Source organism: Ambystoma mexicanum, chromosome 7q (assembly GCF_040938575.1).
Source record: "Ambystoma mexicanum isolate Mex_15411 chromosome 7q, UKY_AmexF1_1, whole genome shotgun sequence".
Taxonomy (NCBI): Eukaryota; Metazoa; Chordata; class Amphibia; order Caudata; family Ambystomatidae; genus Ambystoma; species Ambystoma mexicanum.
Window position 1 is genome coordinate 915,099,651 of NC_090941.1, and position 21,339 is coordinate 915,120,989.

At 44.4% G+C, this 21,339-nt stretch overlaps 1 protein-coding gene across 1 annotated transcript in view; it reads right to left on the reverse strand.

Moving 5' to 3' along the window:
* PCF11 (PCF11 cleavage and polyadenylation factor subunit) overlaps positions 1 to 21,339 on the reverse strand; it is a 498,315-nt gene that overhangs the window by 204,454 nt on the left and 272,522 nt on the right. Inside the window, exon 10 of the mRNA XM_069639870.1 lies at positions 15,248 to 15,367. Coding sequence (XP_069495971.1) covers positions 15,248 to 15,367 — 120 coding nt within the window. The remainder of the gene's footprint in view (positions 1 to 15,247; positions 15,368 to 21,339) is intronic.

Consider the following 21,339-nt stretch of genomic DNA (forward strand, 5'->3'; position numbering starts at 1 on the left):
ATAAAGTGTAACTCTAGGTTTTGCTTTCCGTGGTCTGTTTTAGACCGACACAAAAAGAGTCTTAGGTTTATACCGGCCTTTAAATTGCTGATAGCTCCTGTAAAAACTGTATAGGTTTTAATGATCTTGAGCATAACTGTTATCCTAAAATAAGTTAAGAGTTATTGCTTCCCTTAGTCTGAACTGAAAAGCAACTGAAATTGAGTATACACCCCGAGGTCAAACCCCCCTAGAATAACTGTTACACTGAATCAGAGTTATAGGTTTATACGATTCCTAGTATCTGTGTTATACTAGATCAGTAAAGTAAATTGTCCAGTTGATACGACTCATTTCTTCCCGAGCATCACGGTATTGTACTACACAAGTTCTTAGTGTGACTGAGCAGCCAGGCCTACCTCAAGAGGGGTAAATGTGAGCTGTAGAGCTTTACAGATGAAATCAGTCAATACAAGCAACACTTCCACTCATGGTTTTAGTTATACATATTTATTTACACATCAGTTTTAGTTAAGCATTCTTAAAAAAGGCAATTATAACTGTCAAGCAAACTTAGGAAACGCTTTACAATGTCAATACAGCTGGTGAATACTCTTTGGGCATGCTAATGCATTTATCCAACATCCTGAAGTGACTTCAATAACAAGGAAAGAATTGCATTTATCTTTAACACAAATAAACGTTTTAGACTCTTGGTTTCAGGAAGGTTTAGGGAAATAGAAAGGTTAGAACATATGTGAAGACAGTTTCAATCCTCCAATGAAAACTAGGTAAGCCTTTCCCAGCAGTAAAAGTGTTCAACAAATTACAACCTATGAGGGGACAAGCAAAGCCAATAGATTTGGAAGGCTGCATTTAAGGAGCCAGGACAGCCAAAGTCAAGTCAATTGGACCAAGTTGATAGTTCTGATGCACTTCTTGGATAAAGTCTTTCACAAAGTCAGATAATTCAAGAAAATCAATGAAGGCACACACGCTGTTAGGTCTGTGCAAGGGGAGTGGAGATCAACTCCAAAAGTTAAGCCAGTGCACTTCTCAAGTGAGAAAGCATGACTTTTAGCAATAAGGTAAATACCCCAAGCCCACACAATACCTCTGGTTTGAAGAAAGTGTTTCAGCTGGAGTCCGCCTTGCTACAGCCAAGCAGACCCTTGTTCATGGGCCTCAGTCGTGGGGACAAGAGGGAGGACGTCTGGCAGGCTACTGCAGCAGTACTCCGGAGATGATAGTCAGCTACAGAATTTCTTACATTCAGCGGTTTGTTCGTGGTTTCAGCGCCTTTCAAAAAGCACTGATGGAAAACAAATATCCCTGTTGGACTTTCCTTGCTCCCTCGGTCCTGGACTCTGGTGAGGGGACACTGGATCGGGATTTCCTGCTTCTGGGGGGTCCTTAGGAGGCTCTTGGAGCTTTTTGCCGGATTCATTCTGCGGCAGACGCACTCGAAAATGGACACTCGACCCTTGAGTTGGGCTTCTGCAGCAGTGGAGGGGCCCAACAAGTCGGGGGTTGCACCTAAGTGGAGTTCGTCTTGGGGCTAATTGGTCCCACAAGCCCATGGGGAGAAGTCGTTCCACATGGAGCTTCTCTGACCGATTTGAAAAAGGAGGTCAGCACAGTAGCAGGGCTTCACCGGGCACTTCGAGGTCCAGGAGGTTGCTGCAGGCTTCTCTTCACGGTTTCTTCTTCAGATGTTTCTTCCAGTGGTCGAATCTGCCTGTCCCAACTACCTCACCTTTTAAGCTTGTTCTCATTCATTCACAGCCCTAGGCTGTCAATCACTGGCCAATCAGGACTGGTTTCGTTCAGGCACGCCTAGAGACAAAGGACAGGGGAGTTTTGGGACCCTCCCTCACTTCCTGTCCTTCCACACTGGAGTCAGGGGATTGTGCATACTAGAAACAACGCAAAAATGATTGCCATCAAGAGCTTGTCTTTAGCCACATACAAAAAGTAACCACAAATCCCAAGTGAAAATGACTAGGGTGATACAAAAGTATCCACACTGTACTGCATTGCAAGATGCTGTGTGCAATGTTAAAAAGTTACAAGTGTAAAAAGTCAAAGGGAAACAGTTTCCTAGTACTGATAGTCTGAAGAACTGATTAAGAGCATGGAGAAGTTAGTGTCTGTATGTGCGTTAGGGTAAAGGACCTGGTTTATGGCCGTCCAATAGGGCATGGACTAGACTACCAGTTGTGAGAAACCTGAAGGCATCTCCCTGACTAGTCCCCGGGGGTCTGTCATCCAGGTGGCCAGGACACAGCCATCTCGATTGGCTCCAGTACCTGGGGGTGGACCAGTGAGGGAGGATCGCCTGGATGGGGGATCCTCGGGGAGTGGCAATGGGACGTTGACGGGTGAGACGCAGTGTCCCCCTTTTCATAACTTTTCCCCAACCTTCCACGTAGGATACACAAACACTTTACCCAGCCCCCTTTCCGACAAACACTTTCTCGCATATTACTAAGGACGACAGACTAACACTCGAGCCACTTACCCAACATGTCCCAACACCAGGCTCTGGCAATGTCAGGCAATTGACCAGTACCGCACACACCTGACGGCCCTTTCCCTTCCCCACAGGGACAAAAGGGGGGGGGGGGGGGTCACGAGAGCACACTATGAGCAAGGCAGACCACACGGCTAGGAAGATCACTCAGCGCGACAATTCAAGAGGAAGAGAAAGCCGGCACATACCGAGAGGGTGGCAAGGAGAGAAGCGACCTTGCCCTTTCAGACCAACGCCTGTGAACCTTCTGCAGAAGGAATCGTAAGACTGAACAATAACTAGCGTGTGTTGCAGCAGATGTTAATGGTACACAAGACCCTCCTCCACTAATAACCAAGGCGGGGAGAGACGCTTGTCTCCGTGGTACGAACCTTGACTCTAAAGAGAAAGGAAGCCAAGCGGTTCATCACAGCCGGTGAGTCGAGGGGAGAGTCGATAAGAAACCAAACCGTTTTGAACAAAAGTAGCAAACGGCAAATTGAACTGTGAAAGCAAAAAATAACTATTGATGAGAAAAGGGGGGAAAACCAGCAACAGAGGAGTACAGCACCATGTGGGTGCTCACTCAGGAAAAACTGGAGCGAATACCCAATTGGTGAGACTATGATAACCAGAAGGCCTTGTGAAAGACGAGAAGGGGGTCAAAGTGGTCACACAGGGGTCATGTAAAATCCTCTGTACAGTCGAAAGTCTTTGACCGACAGATGATTGTGAAGTTAAGGGAAGTGAATCCCACACCATAAGAATTTAATGAGAAAGACACAATTGACCAGACTGGCAAGAGTGAACCCGAAAGAGGGATGTCCACACTGAACTGTTTGAAAAGACATTAATCTGTGTGAAGAACCAAAAGAAGGTTGTTTTGAAAGCCATAGTGAACCCGGCGGACAGAGGCTACTTGAGAAGGGTCTGAGCCCGGAAGAGGGCGACCCAGCAGTTGAAAAGGCATCACCCAAGGTATATGTGAAAAAAGAACTCTGACCTCTGTATACCTCATGTATCAAAATAATAAACAGAGACTTGTTGGTAGAATAGAAACTTAACCACGAAGGCCCCCGACTGCTGAAAGCAGAGCTGTTATCTCGTGCTGGGAAAGCTCAAGTGTGTGCTCCAAAGTCCCACCTTTTCCAGTGCTGAAAACGTGGGGAAGGGAGACCTCAAGTACTGCATTCTGACTTATTTGTGAAAACTTCCTTCTTTCTTGAGAACATTATCCCACACTACATTTGTATTTAGAAAAAAGATTGTCAATAGGTTTTTCTTACTATAGGCCCTTTTATTTGGTTTGGTTTTTTATTTGTATAGCGCACAAAGCCCAGAGGCATTGAGGCACTTATCTTAAGAGTATGCTCCATTTAAACCCATGAGCGACCACCATGAACCTAGTATTCTTTTTTGTTAACAAGACCATATCAGGAAGTGCCTCAATGCCTTTGGGCTGTAGCGCACTTTTCAAATGCAAATAAATAAAAATATGGTTACAGTAAGTGCAGTACATAAATTACAGACCAGGCGTACATTAGGCCTGGGAAGTGCAAAGTAATACATACATGATAAATATACGAATATGGCGGTGAGTAGCGAACACGCCAATTAGCACGATGCAATAAGCTGGGTTGGCGGACCTAGACCCAACAATAGTGAAAATGCAAAGGCAGGTAACAATAGCCCAAAATGTCGCATCTTGTACGCCGGGTGACCGAGGATCAGTTCTTTATGATAAAATAACGGAGTTCCGACTGGAGTGAGGATGGGTCGTAGTTTGGAGAAACGAAAGTCGTAAGGAATGCAAGTTTCACAAGAAAGGGACATGTAGGGTAGATGAGAATTATCGAGGCATCGTAGGCAAGTAAAAAGCAATACAGACGTAGAAGGATGAATAGAGTTAGGCAGCGATCATAGGTGCACGCGTCTTACCTGATGTGATAAGTCGGCTGTAAAGGGCATCGGGTCAGCAAAAGCAACTCCCGGACAAGGACGGGGAAAAGACAGGGAGATGCACCACTAAAACCGCCTTATTATTATTTGATGGGCAAAACTTGCTCCCATCATAGATTTAGATTAGGCGTTTTTCCAACCTACCTTTGCAGTTTAATAAACACCCTTGAACTGTGATCACTTGTGTCTGTCTATACTGTTGTCACCATGAGTTCCTTACACAGTCCAGATGTTAATGCTTAGGCATATTACAACAAAATGGCATAATGCCCCTATGTCCCTTCTAGTTTTTATGACAACATAATGTTTTCTTAGGAACTGCTGTTATTTATTAACCTGTGTACACTGCAATAGTCATTCACGATAGTTTATCTAGCTATCCCTGTACTTTGCACATTATTTGGGCAGACCTTTGGGTGTTTAATACCTTTCAAGAAATGCTATATACAAAATGATTTACATACTTTGCACTGAAGCATTAGCAACTCTGTATTAGGATGTTTTACATTCATGTGCTTTGTAGGTGGCATGTTTAAAGTAACTTTTTAGTATTAATGCCATTTACTAAGCCACTGGCACATGATGAATTGAGGCAATAGTAACCTTGTTCCACACTGTTCACTCAGCCATTTGTGCACTTTGCAGTGTCTGGGTGGAACCTGGCCGCTTAGTACCTTACTGTAATGAATTAGTTGATGGTACCGTTTGATCTGTTGATTTAGCACTGGTGAACTACTGGACTTCGATTTGGACTTGAAAATGTATGCTTTTATTTGATCAATTTATGTTTTAATACTGTGTTATATATCATTTATTGTGTATCGCATTTAAGACATGTCAAAATAAAGTTTGACGATGACTATAAAAGTAACCAAAAATCCAAAGTGTAAAAGACTAAGGTGATACTAAAGTACCCCCACTGCACAGCATTTCAAGATGCTGTGTGCCAAGTTAAAACATTAGAAAGTGTAACATGTCAAAGGGAAACAATTTCGCAGTACTGATTGTCTGAAGGACTGAATACGTTTCCCAATAACAAAATTAGCAAAAGGCCATGGGAGGGTAGCTGAAGGCTTCACTTCCCCTGTAAAAAGTCAGCACAGGTTCCAAACAAAAGCAAAACGTTTGGGGGTCAATAGAACTATGGAGGTAAAGTTGCTAATAGAGAAATCTTTAACAACCGGAACACAGGTAACAGATGCCGAGCTGCACTGTGACAAATCCCGAGGTGTCGTCATCGCTTTAGATGGGAGACGTCCCTTTCCATGAGGACAGGGAGGTGTGGCCTGTGTTGGGTAGAATATTCATTTTCAATACCAATTCCCGTCAACCTGAGACCACCAGCACTTTCTTTATTTTGGTATCTGTTCTCCTGAGTGAGTGGAACTTTTTCCCCACTCACTCATTCTTTGACACGGGAACCATTTCATTACTTTTGTAATTTATTTTTACTTTGATGGAGTCAAGCTTTCCCGTTAGGGAGAGTTCTCAGAAATGTGCAAATTCCCTCCACCTTACAGACCCCCAGCAACTTTGCTGGATTTTGAGGACTTGTATTTTTTTAACCTGGAGAGAGTGAGACCCTTTTCTCCATTCTCTCATGTATTTTTAATGTGATTTCTGAACTCCGTTTCTTTTGGTTATGGAGTCTGACAAACTCCATAGGTATCATATTTTACATTGTGGCACACACCACCTTCAGTGCAGTGAGACAGGAAAGTCTTAGATTGCCCCAAGGTTTAAATACCTTCTCTGGAATAAACTACGGTTTCCCAGAGCAATAAAGTGAATGACTACTTACATTTGTAACTTTCTAGACCCAGCACACAATATCTTACAACAGTATCCCTTTTGTCTAACTTCTCATGCACCATTTTTATGTTACCTTTTCCTCACTGAATGGCTGGTGTCAGTGGTTTCGTTTTTACTACCGTATTGTTAAAATGGCCCGGTCTTTTTTTGCTATTTCTTTGTGGAAAGGTCCTTCTTGAGATTTACTCTGAACGCCAAACCATGTTTGGTCCCTTTGTTCGTTTGGTCTTTGGCAGGATTCACGAGTGAAGCCCGCCTCTGGCTCCATGGTGTCTGGGGTAGGGAGAGAAGGAGGTGCCCAAAACACTGTGCTTTGTCTGCTAGGAGACCCAAATGCACTCTGATTGGCCGGCTGACTGCCCGGCAAGGACAGCCACCCTGCTGGGTGACTGACAACTAGACTGGAATGAAAGGGAGAGAACTGTATAAAAGGCAAGTCTTTTGGCTTGGAAGGCAGAGTCGATCACTGGACGAAGGAACCGAAGAACAACTTGAAGAGGACGCCTGCTGCAACTCCTGAACCGTTGGTTTGCCTGGTGAAGCCCTGCTGCTGTGCTGAAACACCAAGTTTGCATCGGCAGAAGCCCCTGCAAGGACCAATTCCACTCCCCCCACCCTTGAGTTGGTGGGACCAATCAACTCCAAAGTAAGCCACCTGGACATCCTTCTTGGAGCTGGTTGAATTTCCACAGAGTTGATGCTGGAAACCGTAGAGCCAGGGAGAGGAACAGCAGTTTGTGTGCATGCTTTTAAGTTGGCCAAGAGCTCCAGGAAGATCCTCCGGACTCCCAGGAAACAGGAATGACCGAGCCTGAGCCCCCTCAACAGAGTGCGGGACCCCAGAAGCAAGGAAAGTCCATCTCGACAGCCAAGAACCGCAGTGTTGCTATTTGCGTTAGATGTGAAGAGCTGAAACACTGAACATCCACTGAAAGTGAAGTTTGCCAGTTGCAAGTTTTGACTGTCACAGTGCAGTGCAGGAGTCCCCCCCCCGACATCCTCCCTCTTGTCCCCACGATTGAGGCCCAGGAAGAGTGAGATCTGCAGAGCTGCACAGGAGTCATCTGCTGCATCTTTTCTTCATTTTAAAAAGGTACTGTGCAAAGTATAAGAAAACGTACCTCTTGCTGTAGAGTTGCTTTCATCTTCTACTACTCACAAGTCTAACCTCTTGTGGCCCTACACTGATTCATCTTTTTCTTCAAGGACTTCTGAAACATTGCGCAAATAATTTTATACTTGCCTTCAAAGAAGTGCTCCAACCCATATAGACTCTTGCCTATTGACTTTGCCTGTTCTAACTGAATGACTTCTTGGGGGATTTGAAAGTATTTGCCTGCCTAAGAAATATTTGTGATAACTTGTTTTGCTCCAAAAGTCTTTCCCTTTTGACTTACTCATAACTAATTCTGATTGCCAACAGTAATACATCAACGTCGACAGCAGCCAATCAACTGAAGACACCTGTGGGTGTAGATCTCTGCTGTATGCCATCCCAAATGGGTATTTACTGATTCTGAGCTTAGAGTGTATCGTTTTCAAGTATATTTGTGTGGTGTCTTACAGTGCTCCCTTCTCAAGAAGGCTTAGATTAACTGACTGGTACATTAATAATTGTTTTATCAAGAAACCCTGTGTGTAAGTGTTTGCTTGAATACTTGTCACAGTGAACCTCTGTGTAACTCCCCTACAGCTCACATTGACCCCCTCTTGAGATAAGCCTGGCTACTCGTCCACACTACCAACCTGTGTAGTACAGACTTATACAAAAGGTTGGGTTGCTATTGCCAGGAGATCAGGGTTGCTGTAGTGCACCCTAAGGGTACTGCATACAATCTTGCTTAACATTTCCTTCATTACAGGCACCTGCAATTGATTTTTGCAGCACACAGCGCCCTATGTGCAGTGTTGTTGGGGGATTCCCTTGGGCTTCCTTTTCATTTTATTTATTTTTCCCCATGAGAACACATGTTCACTAGGGTAGCGGTATATTTGCTATCTTACTTGTTGTGGGATCAGCACACCACCTTATGTGGGGTGCTGAGAGGTTACGCTAACTCCTTTCCCACTGCTCCTGTAACTTTATAGTTACAGTAACAGGTAAACTTAAATGGCTGGTGCCAGTGGATACATTTTTCGAATCTAGATTTGTTGCGGAGCGTCACGGTACAACAGGTAGGGTCTATTGCCCTTGCATTACTGAATGCAATTGTGAAAGTAACCATTGGTTTTTACTCCCCAAGAATAGGGGTCCTATTAGGTACTAAAATAATCTAAATTACTACCTAAAGGTGTTCCTAATCATCTCAACAAATCATCTCAGGATGAAGAAAATACGGATGAAACGATTTCCAGCGACCCTTCTGTGAAACCAGAGACTGCTGTAGCCCTTCCAATCGACCTGGGGACTCCGACAATGAGGACCCTGACCCAGAGTTTGGCAAGACCCACTAGACTCGAAAACCTGCATTTTTAGCCATCCCACACGTTGCAGCGACCTTGCGGGGCTGCAATACCCTGGGACCTCGAGCCATTGTACGGTGCACGGTCTTTCGAATCTCGCTGAAATTGTGTGGGCATCCTGGTGTATCTCCAGAGACACGAATCAAGTCTGAAAAGTCCCCTCACCAGAGTGCTGGACCTTTGTAACGATGAGAATTAACCGCGATTTTCTGCCTTCTTCTGTACTCTTTGATAAGGAGCCAATTCTGCAGAAACACATTCAGCTGCGAGGTTAACCTTGCCTAGAGCCTTCTCCCTTGATCCCTGCTGCAAAGTTCCTTCTGAGGTCTTGTTTTCAGTCACCACGACAAGGAATCCACTGACCAGGTATTTGGCTGCAGATCCTGAAGTCCTGCTGCTGCAAAAATCTTCTTCCATGCCGAGTGTTGGGAACGATTTGGTGCAGTACCCTTTGGGTGCACTACAACAACCCTGACCTCCTGGCAATAGGAACCCAACCTTTCGTCTAAGTCTGTACTACATAGGTTGGTAGTGTGGCCGAGGGTTCCATGTGTTAATATCCCAGTAAAAATATCGCCATACAAAAATATCGCCATATTTTTGGTGCAATATTAAGGCATGGAGCCTACGGGGGACACCCCTGCATTATTTTTAAAGGAGCGGTGGACACCCCCGCAACCCTCGCTCCCAAAACCCCCACAATTTATCCCTTCCCAATAAATATCACCTATGGCCGTTCCAGACCACCATATATATGGCGATATTTTTGTTGGGGATAATATGTAGTCATACCGTGGCTGAGCAGCCAAGCTTATCTCAAGAGGGGTCAATGGGAGCAGTAGGGTGGTTACACAGATTCACAGTGACAAGTATCCAAATAAACTTGTAAACACAAGGTTTCTTGATTAAACAATTATTAATTTAACAGTCAGTTTGGATAAGCCTTCTTCAGAAGGGTCAATATAATAGTAACACAAATCCACTCCAAAACACACACTATTAGTTTCTCTAAATCAGCAAAAACCCATTTGGGATGGCACACAGACACTTCCTACATACTTAGGTGACAATAGCTAGGACACTGGACAGTAATATATCACTGGTACATTTAGAGCAATACTGAGATGAGTGTTAAAAGTAAAGAGATTTCAGAATAAAACAAGAGATCACACAATTATCCTTAAGCAGGTAAGTACTTTTGAACCCCCAAAGCAAAGTTAGTTAACCCGGTCAGGAAGGAAGGTACCAACACACAATCAGAGGAAAGAGTCAGAGCCAGGCCAGCCAATGTCAATTGGGCAAAAGTCTAGGTGAGCTGAAACACTTCTTGTAGGCAAGTAAAAAAAGTCTTGCACAATGTTTTAAAAGTCTTTGTAGAAAAAGTAGAATCAAAGTAGGGTCACAAGCGGGGAGGCTTGTGAGAGGTACAAGATGCAAGCAACTCTATTGCATCAACTCTACAGAAGTACCCTATACAAGTCTCAAATTAGATCATATAAAGCTACAAGACAAGAGGTAAGTTCTTAGACTGTAAAGTACCTTTGGTTAGTAGAAATGGTTCCAGTTGGCTTCTGTTCCCGTGTGACTGTCGATCCTGTTGTTCCAGAGCCTCAGTTGTGGGGACAATAGGGAGGACTTCTGGGGACTCCTACAACGGGACGGTCAGCGGCAGAAAAGGACCAACTTCTATTCAGTGGCACTTTGCGGTTTCAACTCCTCGCGTCTCAGCAAATGGCACCATCGCAGACTCTCGGATACCACTCTGGACTTTCCTCGCATCTGGGGTCCAGCACTCTGTTGAGGTGGCTCAGGCTTGGTCAGTCCTTTTTACTGCGAGTCTAGAGGATCTACCACAAGCTCGGGTCCGACTTAAAAATGATGCACTCCGTTTGGTGTTCCCCTGGCACTTCGGCTCCAGTAGCAGAAGACAGCTCCGAGAGGATGTCCAAACAAGTTCACTTTGGAGTTGATTGGTCCCACCAACTCAAGGGAAGAAGTCATCCTTGCAAGGCTTCTCTAGTCGGGGGGAATTCGCACAGCAGCAGTGCTTCACCAGGCAAACCAACAGTCCAGGAGTTGCAGCAGGCGTCTCTTCCAAGTTATTCTTTGAATTCCTCCAGTGGTGGATTCTGCCTTACAAGCCAAAAAGCCTTGCCTTTTATGCAGGTTTCTCCCATTCGTTCCATCCTTGCTGTCAATCACAGCAGGGTGGCTGTCTGTGCTGGACAGCCAGCCGGCCAATCACCTTTGGGTGCATTCCTGTAACCAAGGGGATTAAGCACAGGGAGTTTTTGGGCACCTCCCTCACTTCCTGCCTGCCAGATATACTGGAGCCAGAGTCGGGCTTCACTCGTGAATCCCACCGAAGACAAAACGAACAAAGGCACCAAATCTGTTCTGTGTGGTGTAGAGAGTAAGCGTAGTGATATGATATGGTGTGATGAATATTCGCAATTTTTTCTAGGTGCGACTCAGGCCAAGGTTCACAATTCCATCTAGGTGTGGCACATGCCAACGTTCACAATTCTATCTAGATGAGACTCAGGCCAAGATTCACAATTCTATCCGAGTGTGGCACATGCTGACATTCCCTATCCTATCTGGATGCAACGCCGGCTAAAGTTCACGATTCTATCAATGTGATAATTACTAACTCTCACAGTTCTATGCAAGTGTGGAGCTTTCTAACGAAGCACAAATATGTCTAGATGCGACGCAAGGCAAAATTACAGTCCTGTCACGAAAGGAAGTAGGCTGATGGTCACAATTCTATCTACTTATGAGTGATGTAAGCGATGTTCACCTGGCAGCCTTTGTTTTGGTAAGTGTTAGGCAAAGTTTGTATGCAGTACCCTATGGGAACACTACACACAACTATGACTACAGATGTAAGCAAACCAACCTTTGGTATAAGTCTGTACTACACAGTTTTGGTAGCGGTGCTGAGCAGCCAAGGCTTATCTCAAGAGGGGAATGTGAGCTGTAATGATGTTACAGAGGTCTACAATCACAGGTATTCAAATAAACTCTTACACTCAAGGTATCTTGGTTAAACACATATTTTATTTAACAGTCAATTATAAAACATTCACTAGAAGGAGGCAACTATATATATCATACACAAATATACTTCAGTACTGTACAGTTTAAACGTTTGAGGCATACAATTACTGTTTGGTATTCAGAATACTTTTGAAGGAGGAGCAAAAAGGCATATGTTATAAGAACATAGAAAGACTACAAATATTCTTTAGGCAGTGCAAATAGTTTGAGTTCACCAGAAGAGTCAATTCAATTGGTTAGGCCAAAGTCAATGGGCTAAAGTCTTGGATAGGATAAAGCAGTTCCGATAAGTTAACGGAAAAGTATTTGCCAAAGTTCTCAGAAGTAGTTTGTAAAAGAAAGAATCATATGTTGGGTCACAAGCCGATTAGGCCTGCAAGTTGGGAAAGTTTCAAGCAATTTCACTGCGAGAGGCAAGTACTCAGTCTTATTTCAAAGTACCTTAGAATGAAGAAAAAGATGCAGCTGAAGACTTCTGTTCCTGCAGATCTCACTGTTCCTGAGCCTCAGTCATGGGGACTAGAGGGAGGACGTCGGGGGACTCCTGCACTACACTTGATGTTGGCGTAAACAAGCCGTTCATCTCCATTACCGCCTAGGGCGGTGCTGTCCACGGTGGATGGGTCCGGGTATCAGTCGTTTCCGCCAACATTTCTGAGAACGTGCTGGAAGGAGCTGCGGAAGAAGACTAAACGCAAAGTATGTGATAAGGATTGTATCCCAATCTGGTTGAATCCGGGAATACGGGTGAATGGGAGTCCACTACTGTGGTTAAACTGGCTTCTTCGTGGTGTAATATATCTGAGAGATTTGTTTGAAGATGGCAAATGGATCCGTTTGAAAAGACTTGCAATAGTTAAAGATCTCAGAGACTGCACGATGGGAGAATACAGGAAATTAAGGAAAATACTGCGGAATGAAGGTGCAGTTGATGGCAATGGATGGCAGATTTGGTTGTCTGAGTATAAGGCAGGAGGTAGTATGACGTCTAAGGTGTACAAGAAACTGGGCCAACGTCATGCACCGGCAGAGGATTTGTTATCAAAATGGTCTGAGATACTTGGTTCAGATATGTCAGAGGACAGATGGAGGTATATTTGTAAAAATGTGACTGACTTCCATTAATCTGGGAGAGCGAAGCCGGCAAATCAAAATTCTTCACAGAGTGTTTTGGACTCCCCAGAGACTTCATGCGAGAGGAATGATTGATTCAGAGGCTTGTTGGAGGTGTAAACATGCAGTTGGCTCTTTTGAGCACATGATCTGGGATTGTTATAAATTGAAGACATTTTGGAGGAACGTCACTGAGAGGATTAATGAGGTGCTATTATTGCAGGAAGATTTTGACTACATTACTATCATCTTGGGTGAGGATGACAAGGTGGAGGAACGAACTTACCCACAGAAATGTTGGTTTTTCAGGGCAGCAAATTCGGCAAAGAAAATCATTCTGAGGAAATGGAAATGTGATGAGAGGCCGACCTTCTCAGATTGGGTGGAGGACTTAAGGCAGGTTTCCAGAATTGAGAAGATTGTTCTTCGCAGAAACAAATGAAATTGTATGATCCAAAAATCTACCCCACATTTGATGAGTTGTAATGATATTTAAGATTGATGTATATTTCTCTGTTAAGGTAGGGGGTGGTGGTATTTGTGGAGATTATTTGTGATCAATTCTCTAGTTATAACTGATGAATTTGATGTTCTGCATGATTATATGTTAACTTCAATAAACTTAATTAACAAAAAGAAAAAAGAAAAAAAAAAAAAAAAAGCTTGGAAAAAATGTGATTCCGGTAGCTGTAAATCAAGCACACAAACTGGTGTCTCCCTCCTTCTACGTTTCCTGCAGCACTCTGAGGAAAGTCAACCAGCTTTGAGGTGAATATCCAGGTGGCTTACTGTTGAGTTGATTGGTCCCACCAACTCAAAGGGAGAAGTCGTCCTTGCAGTGGCTTCTCCGTAGAGATGAACTTGGCAATTCGGACCTGCAGCAGGGCTTCACTGGGCAAACCAACGGTCCAGGAGTTGCACCAGCCATCCTCTTCAAGCTAGTCTTCGGTTATTTTGTTCCAGTGGTCGAATCTGCCTTCCAAGCCAAGAGACTCGCCTTTTATTCCGTTGTCTCCCATTTACTCCAGCCTAGCTGTAACTCACCCAGCAGGGTGACTGGCGTGATTGGCTGACTTTCCAGCAAGGACAGAGCGCATTTGGGTCTCCTAGGAGACTAAGCACAGGAAGTTTTCGGGCACCTCCCTCAATTCCTGCCCATCCCAGACACTCGGGCACCAGAGGCGGTCTTCACTCCTGAAGCCTGCCAAAGGTGAAGGAACAAAGGGACCAAACCTGGTTTGGCACGCAGAGAAGACCGGGACCTGTTTAAACAAAGGGGTCTCAGGCGCCATCTTGAAAAACATGGCTCCCGGGATTTAACGTTACCGGATCTATTGAAAGTTTGCGGTCAGGAAAAATCATTGTAGTTTGTTGTAAAACTACTGCCACCAGCCATTCTGAGAGAAAAGGGTAGCATTTGACTGCTTCAGACACAGGGCATATTGAGTAACCCCTCCAGCACTCTATTGTAAGATAGGGTGTGCTGGGTCTAAGTGAAGTCAATTTCAGTCCGCTGCTCTGGGAAACAGGAGTTGATCCTAGAGAAGGTATTTAAACCTTGGGGAAGCCTGAAAGGTTTTCCTGTGTCACTGCAATGAAGGTGCTGTGTAACACAAACAAGATGATGCCTATGGAGTTGGTTATACTCCATATCCAAAGAAAACAAGGGTAAAACACATATCAAAATAAAAGAGTGGGAAAAAGGCTCACTCTCTCTCCAGGTCAACCAAAAAATCAATTCCTCAAAATCCAGCGAAGTTGCTGGGGGTCTCTAAGGTGAAGGGAATTAGCACATTGAGAATTCTTCCTAACAGTAAGGTAATGTAGAGTGGCAGGGCTTTCTGGAGTAAAGTGACTGCTTTACTCCCCACCCATGCCACACTTTTTTTTAGGTCGGTTGATGGTTGGCTTCCCCTGCAGACACTGGTTGGAGCGGCCATTGTTGGAGCAGTCATTGTTGGAGCTGCCATTTGCCTTGGGGCCCTTCGCCGCAGGGGCTGGTGGGAAGAGGCCTGCCCAGATAGGTCCAGGAGAAGGAATGACTTGGCCAATCAGGGCCAGGGGGAGGGTGCAGGAGGCAGGATGTGGAGGGGCAACAGCGCGGCAGCATTCGGGTAGCAACAGGGGGGCTCACATTTACCAAGGGCATACTACAAATATACATCTAGGAGGGACAGAGGCACTTTCCCACTCACAGAAGCAAGCACAGCGAACCCATCATTGACAGGGCACTTTATAGGACCAAAAGGCATAGAAAAAAGCCACAGTATTTAACATGGAGTATGCACAAAATATCTTCATGGTTGTGTGCACAGTATCTATCTTCATTCATAAACATATACTCACGGCTGGATGCAGACTCAGTTTGGGATGTTTTGAGAATTCCAGTTGAAAGCAGTTTTGAAAATAATTCGTTTACATCAAGCTGGCCAAGATGATTCTCTGGATAAGAGAAAGGAGGAGCCCCTTCAAAAAATGAAAAAAGAATTGTAGATAGTTGCGTAATGCTCATAACACTTGGCTACAACAAATTATATTTAATAGAATTCTTGACTTTTCACACAGAGGTTTACACATAGTTAAGACTGATTACTAGGAGGAGGATCTAGGACATCATTCGCAGACCATAGCAGTAAAAGTTCTAACCAACACCAACTTGCTAAAGTATCTGAGAAGTACGGCTTGGAGTACAGAGTGAGGACCAGTTAGTACAGTTGACACAGAAGCTGCCAACCCACAGATTGTGCACACCAAAATGTACAAACTTTACAGAACATGTTTGTACCAGGGAGCACAGAGGTAACAAATCAGGAAAATGCTTTTTTTTTTAACCTGGCTCGAAGTTCCACAGGGTACTCCCATTTTCTGTGTATGGACAGAGTTGGGGGTACACCCCTTTAAGAGAATAGGATCTGACAAACATTACTCATGTGATTAAGGATCTGGTCCAACATAGGGCTGGGTGATTGTTCGGACAGTTTTTCTAAAGTTCAACTAAGGGCTTTACAAAACTACCTGAGACCGTGCAAATCTCCAACTCTTAGCAGAAGGCTGTACCACCTGAGATATTTGGTAACAGTCCGAGCAGCAAGGCTAACCTTAGAAGGGAGAGAATACTGTAGATAAGTACAAAGAAATTGTAGCATACATATGGTCGAAAGAAACACTGATACACTATTGTTAGGGGAGTTGTCCTAAAGTCCACCTGGAGGTAAGACTATAAAATGATCCCTTTGTGTACAGGTCCCCAACTCATAGTAGAAGTCTGTACTACCTAAATTCTTGGTAGAATGGCAGAACAGCTAGGCTTTTCTTATGAGGAGGATGTGAGCGGTAGGCAAGTACAATGAACCCAGTTAGGCAAGATTGTATGCAGTAACCTTTGGGTGCACTACAATAACCCAGACCTCCTGGCAATAGGGACACAACCTTTGGTAGAAGTCTGAACTACACAGGTTGGTAGTGTGGCTGAGCAGCCAGGCTTTCTTCAAGAGGGGTCAATGAGAGCAGTAATGTGACACAGTTTCACCGTACAGTTATTCAAATAAACACTTCCACTCAAGTTTTCTTAATAAAGCAATTATTTTATTTCAGTCCGTTGTAGAAGCCTTCTTCAGATAACACAATACACTTCAAAACACTGTTTCTCTAAATCAGATGATACCCATTGGGGATGGCACACAGACACTTCCTACACCCTCAGGTGACTTACATAGCTAGGACACGGATGTATCAATGGTACATTTAGATAAAAACTGAGTTAGGTGTAAAAGATAGACTAGAGGAATAAAACCAAGGTTAACAAATAATTTCATAAACAGGTAAGTGCTTTTGGAAACCTTCCAAAGCAGAGTAAATTAGCCCTTTCCTTGGGGTCAAAGTCAGAGGTAAATAGGCATCTCTCAGGGAGCCAGGCCAGCCAATGTTAATTGCACAATGTCAAGCGGAGCTGAATATCTTCTTTGCAGGTAAATAAAAAGTCGCACAATGTTTGTTGAAAAACAGAACACTTGAAAGGCCACAAGCTGGGAGGTCTGTGAGTGGCAAAGCTTTAACAACTCTGCAAGGTAACCAAGACAGGACTCAACTGAGAGCAAGCAAGGCTACACAACAAGAGGTACGTTCTTAGACGTTACAGTACCTCTGGTTAGAAGAAATGGTTAAAGCTGGCTTCTGTTCCTGTACAGCTCTGCAGATCCTGTTCCTGAGCCTCAGTTGTGGGGACAAGAGGGGGGACATCTGGGGACTCCTGCTCTGCAATAGGAAGGTCAGTGGCAGCAATGGGCAAATTTCAATTTAGCGGTTCTTCAGTGTTTCAGCTCCTCGCGTCTGATAGCATATAGCAAGACCGCGGTGCTCGGATAGCACTTCAGACTTTCCTCGCATTTGGGGTCCAGTACTCTGTTGAAGTGGCTCAGGCTTGGTCAGTCCTATATCAGGGAAGTACGGGTGGATCATCCTAGTGCTCAGGTCCGACTTAAAAGCAACGCACAGGATCTGGTGTTCCTCTCCCTGGCACTTGGAAATAGACAGGCTAAATTTGGAGTTAATTGGTCCCACCAACTGCAAGGTAGAAGTCATCTTTGCAGGGCTTCTCTAGTCGAGGCGAATTCAGAGCTTCAGCAAAGCAACAGGGCTTCACCAGGAAAACCAATGGTCCAGGAGTTGCAGCAGGCATCTCTTCAAAGTTCTTCTTCAGATTCCTTTGACCAGCGGTCGACTCTGCCTTCCAATCCAAAAAGCTTCGCCTTTTATGCAGGTTTCTCCCATTCATTCCAGCCTAGCTGTCAATCACAGCAGGGTGGCTGTCCTTGACGGCCAGCCGGCCGGCCAGCCAATCACCTTTGGGTGCATTCCTGTAACCACAGGGATTAAGCACAGGGAGTTTCGGGCACCTCCCTCACTTCCTGCCCCCGCCAGACATACTGGAGCCAGAGGCAGGTTTCACTCGTGAATCCCGCCAAAGACAAAACGAACAAAAGGCACCAAACCTTGTTTGGAGCGCAGAGTAAATCTCAAGAAGGACCTTTCCAGCAAGAAATGGTGAAAAACGAAGACCGGGCCATTTTGGGCACCCATCGGTGCTTTAACGTGGCTGCAATTGTAGCCTGCGGTAGAAACAGACAATGGTAGTAAAAAGTAAACCACTGCCACAAGCCATTAATTGTAGAAAGGGTAACATAAAAAATGTTACATCGGAAACTAGACAAAGGGGATACTAAGTAACCCCTCCAGCAACCTATGGTAAGATAGTGTGTGCTGGGTTTAGAAAGTTACAAAATGCAAGTAAAGCTAATTTCACTTCACTGCTCTTGAAACAGTAGTTTCACCGGGTTTATAGTGATTGCATTGAATGCCAAAGCATTGAATGCCTTAGCATCTAAAAAAAACCATTGAATGCATTTTTTTCTTAATTCTTTTTTTAATGGGGGCGCCCTCTAAACCCTGTTATTTTACCCCTTAAACCCCATTATTAAAATAAAACTTTTACCTTTGAAAAAAATGCATTTGATGCTTTTGGCATTCAATGCTTTGTATTCGATGCAATGACTGGATACTGTTTCACCAAGAGAAGGTATTTAAACCATTGGAAAATCTAACAGACTTCCCTGTGCCGCTGCACTGAAGGTGCTGCGAGAAAGTAAAGATGATGCCTATGGAGTTTGTCAGACTCCAATGTCAAAAGAAACAGTATAAATCACATTAAAATTACATGAGAGCTAAAAAGTCCTAAAGTCCAGCAAAAAGAGCTGCGGGTCTCTAAGGTAGAAGGGAATTAACACATTTCTGAGAATTCTCCCTAACACCAGTCAATACATTAGCCCAAAGAAACTTACACATTTATTTTATATACACAGGGCAAGGTATTTTAATACTATTTTAGACAAGCCAATACACATCGGGAACAAACAATACTTTTCATAGGCGATTGCTTCAATAGTAGTGGCTCGCGCCTGCATTTGTTAGTGAAATGACAGTTCAATTAATTTACAGTCACTCAGACTAAGTCTGTAGGAAGGAAAAAGAGGTTATTTAGTACTATTAGCAGTCCAATAGTCAAGAGTTCATCAAGTCAGTGTAGGATGGGATAAAGTTCCTATGCAGCAGCAGAAAAGGCAAACTTCCTCATACTTTGGTTACTTTAAATAAAATGTTTTAGTAGGATAACAGTAAAAAAGGACCCTGCAAAGGACTCTCTAAATGAGCACAAGCTGTTAAGCCCGGCAAAGGGGTATGGGTGGCCACCCAAACAACCGGTATCACACTCCATTCATATTGGAGCAATTATTCGGCTTGAAGCAAATTCTACCTTGAGCCTGTTCTGCAAAGTTTGAATGCAGTACCCTCTGGGAACACCACAAACAACTCCAACTACAGGTATAGGCAACCCAACCTTTGGTACAAGCTTGCACTACACAGTTTTGGTAGCGTGTTGAGCAGCCAGGCCTATCTCAAGAGGGGAAATGTGAGCGGTAGTGGAGTTAGAGATTCAGTTACAGGTATTCAAATAAAACTTATACTCAAGGTTTCTTGCATAAACAATTATTAATTGATTAGTCAGTTATAAAGCCTTCCTCAGAAAGGAGCAAATATAATAGTAGCACACAAATACACTTAAATACTGTACACTCAGTTTCTAAATCAGTATAGACCCTTTTGGGATGGTCCACAGACGCAACCTACACCCACAGGTGACTTCAATAACTAGGGTGCTGGGGACATTAATATCTTACTGTTGGCATTTACAATACTTTTAGAAGTTGGTAAAAGGCAAAGGTTATTAGAACAAGATACCACAAATATTCTTAAGCAGGCAAATACTTTTGGATCCTCCAAGAAGTCTCATACAATTCAATAGGCTGAGCCAAAGTGAATGGGCAAAAGTCTTGTATAGGATGCAGCACTTCTGGCAAGTAAATGGAAAAGTATTTGCACAAGTTCTTAGGAGTCTTTATGAAAAGAAGAATCAAATGTAGGGCCACTAGCTGATTAGACGCGAGTTGTAGATGTTACAAGCACTCTACGGTAAGAGTTAAGTTCACTTAGACTTTTTACGGTACCTTTAAAGATGCAGAAAAGATACAGCTGATGACTTCTGTTCCTGTGCAGCTCTGCAGGTCTCACTGTTCCTGGGCCTCAGTCGTGGAGACAAGAAGGATGACGTCAGGGGAACTCCTGCAATGCACTGGGAGGATCAAAACTTGCAACCAGCAAACTTCACTTTCAGTGGCTATTCAGTTTTTTTTGCTCCTCGCGTCTACCGTAAATAACACTGCAGTTCCTGGCTGTCAAGGTGGACTTTCCTTGCTTCTGGGATCCCGCACTCTGTTGAGGGGGCTCAGGCTCGGTCATTCCTGCTTCCTGGGAGTCCGGAGGATCTTCCAAAAGCTCTAGGCCAGCTTAAGAGCAATGCACACAATCTGGCGTTCCTCTCCCTGGCTATACGGTTTCCAGCAGCAACTCTGTGGAAATTCAACCAGCTCCGAGATGGATGCCCAGGTGGCTTACTTTGGAGTTGATTGGTCCCACCAACTGAAGGGGAGAAGTCGTCCTTGCATGGGCTTCTCCGTCGATGCGAACTTGGTGTTTCGGCACTGCAGCAGGGCTTCACCGGGCAAACCAACAGTCCAGGAGCTCCCGCAGGCATCCTCTTCAAGTTCTTCTTCGGTTCCTTCGTCCAGTGGTCGACTGCCTTCCAAGCCAAAAGACTCACCCTTTATTTAGTTCTCTCCCATTCATTCCAGCCTAGCTGTCACTCACCCAGCAGGGTGGCTATCCTTGCCAGACAGTCAGCCGGCCAATCACCACAGAGTGCATTTGGGTCTCCTAGGAGACCAAGCACAGGGAGATTCAGACACCTCCCTCACTTCCTGCCTACCCCAATCGCTCGTGATTCCCGCCAAAGGCAGAATGAACGAGACCAAACCTGGTTTGGCACGCAGAGTAAATCTCAAGAAGGACCTTTCCACAAAGAAATGGCAAACAAAAAGAAGACCGGGCGCCATTTTGACAAAGATGGCTCCCGTGGGTGCTTTACTGTAGCTGCGAACGCAGCCCGCGGTAAAGGCACACCATGGTAGTTCAACAAAACCACTGCCACCAGCCATTCAGTGAGGAAAGGGTAACAAAAAAAGTCACTTCAGAATATAGACAAAGGTGATACTAAGTAACCCCTCCAGCACTGTATTGTAAGATAGTGTGCTGGGTCTAGAAAGTTACAATGGTAAGTAAAGTCAATTTCACTTTACCGCTCTGAGAAACAGTTTATCCCAGAGAAGGTATTTAAACCTTTAGGAAATCTGAAAGACTTCCCTGTGCCATTGCACTGAAAGTGCTGTGTGACACAATGTAAACGATGATGCCTATGGAGTTGGTCAGAATCCACAACCAAAAGAAACAGTGTTCAAAATCACATTAAAATACGAGAGAGTGGGGAA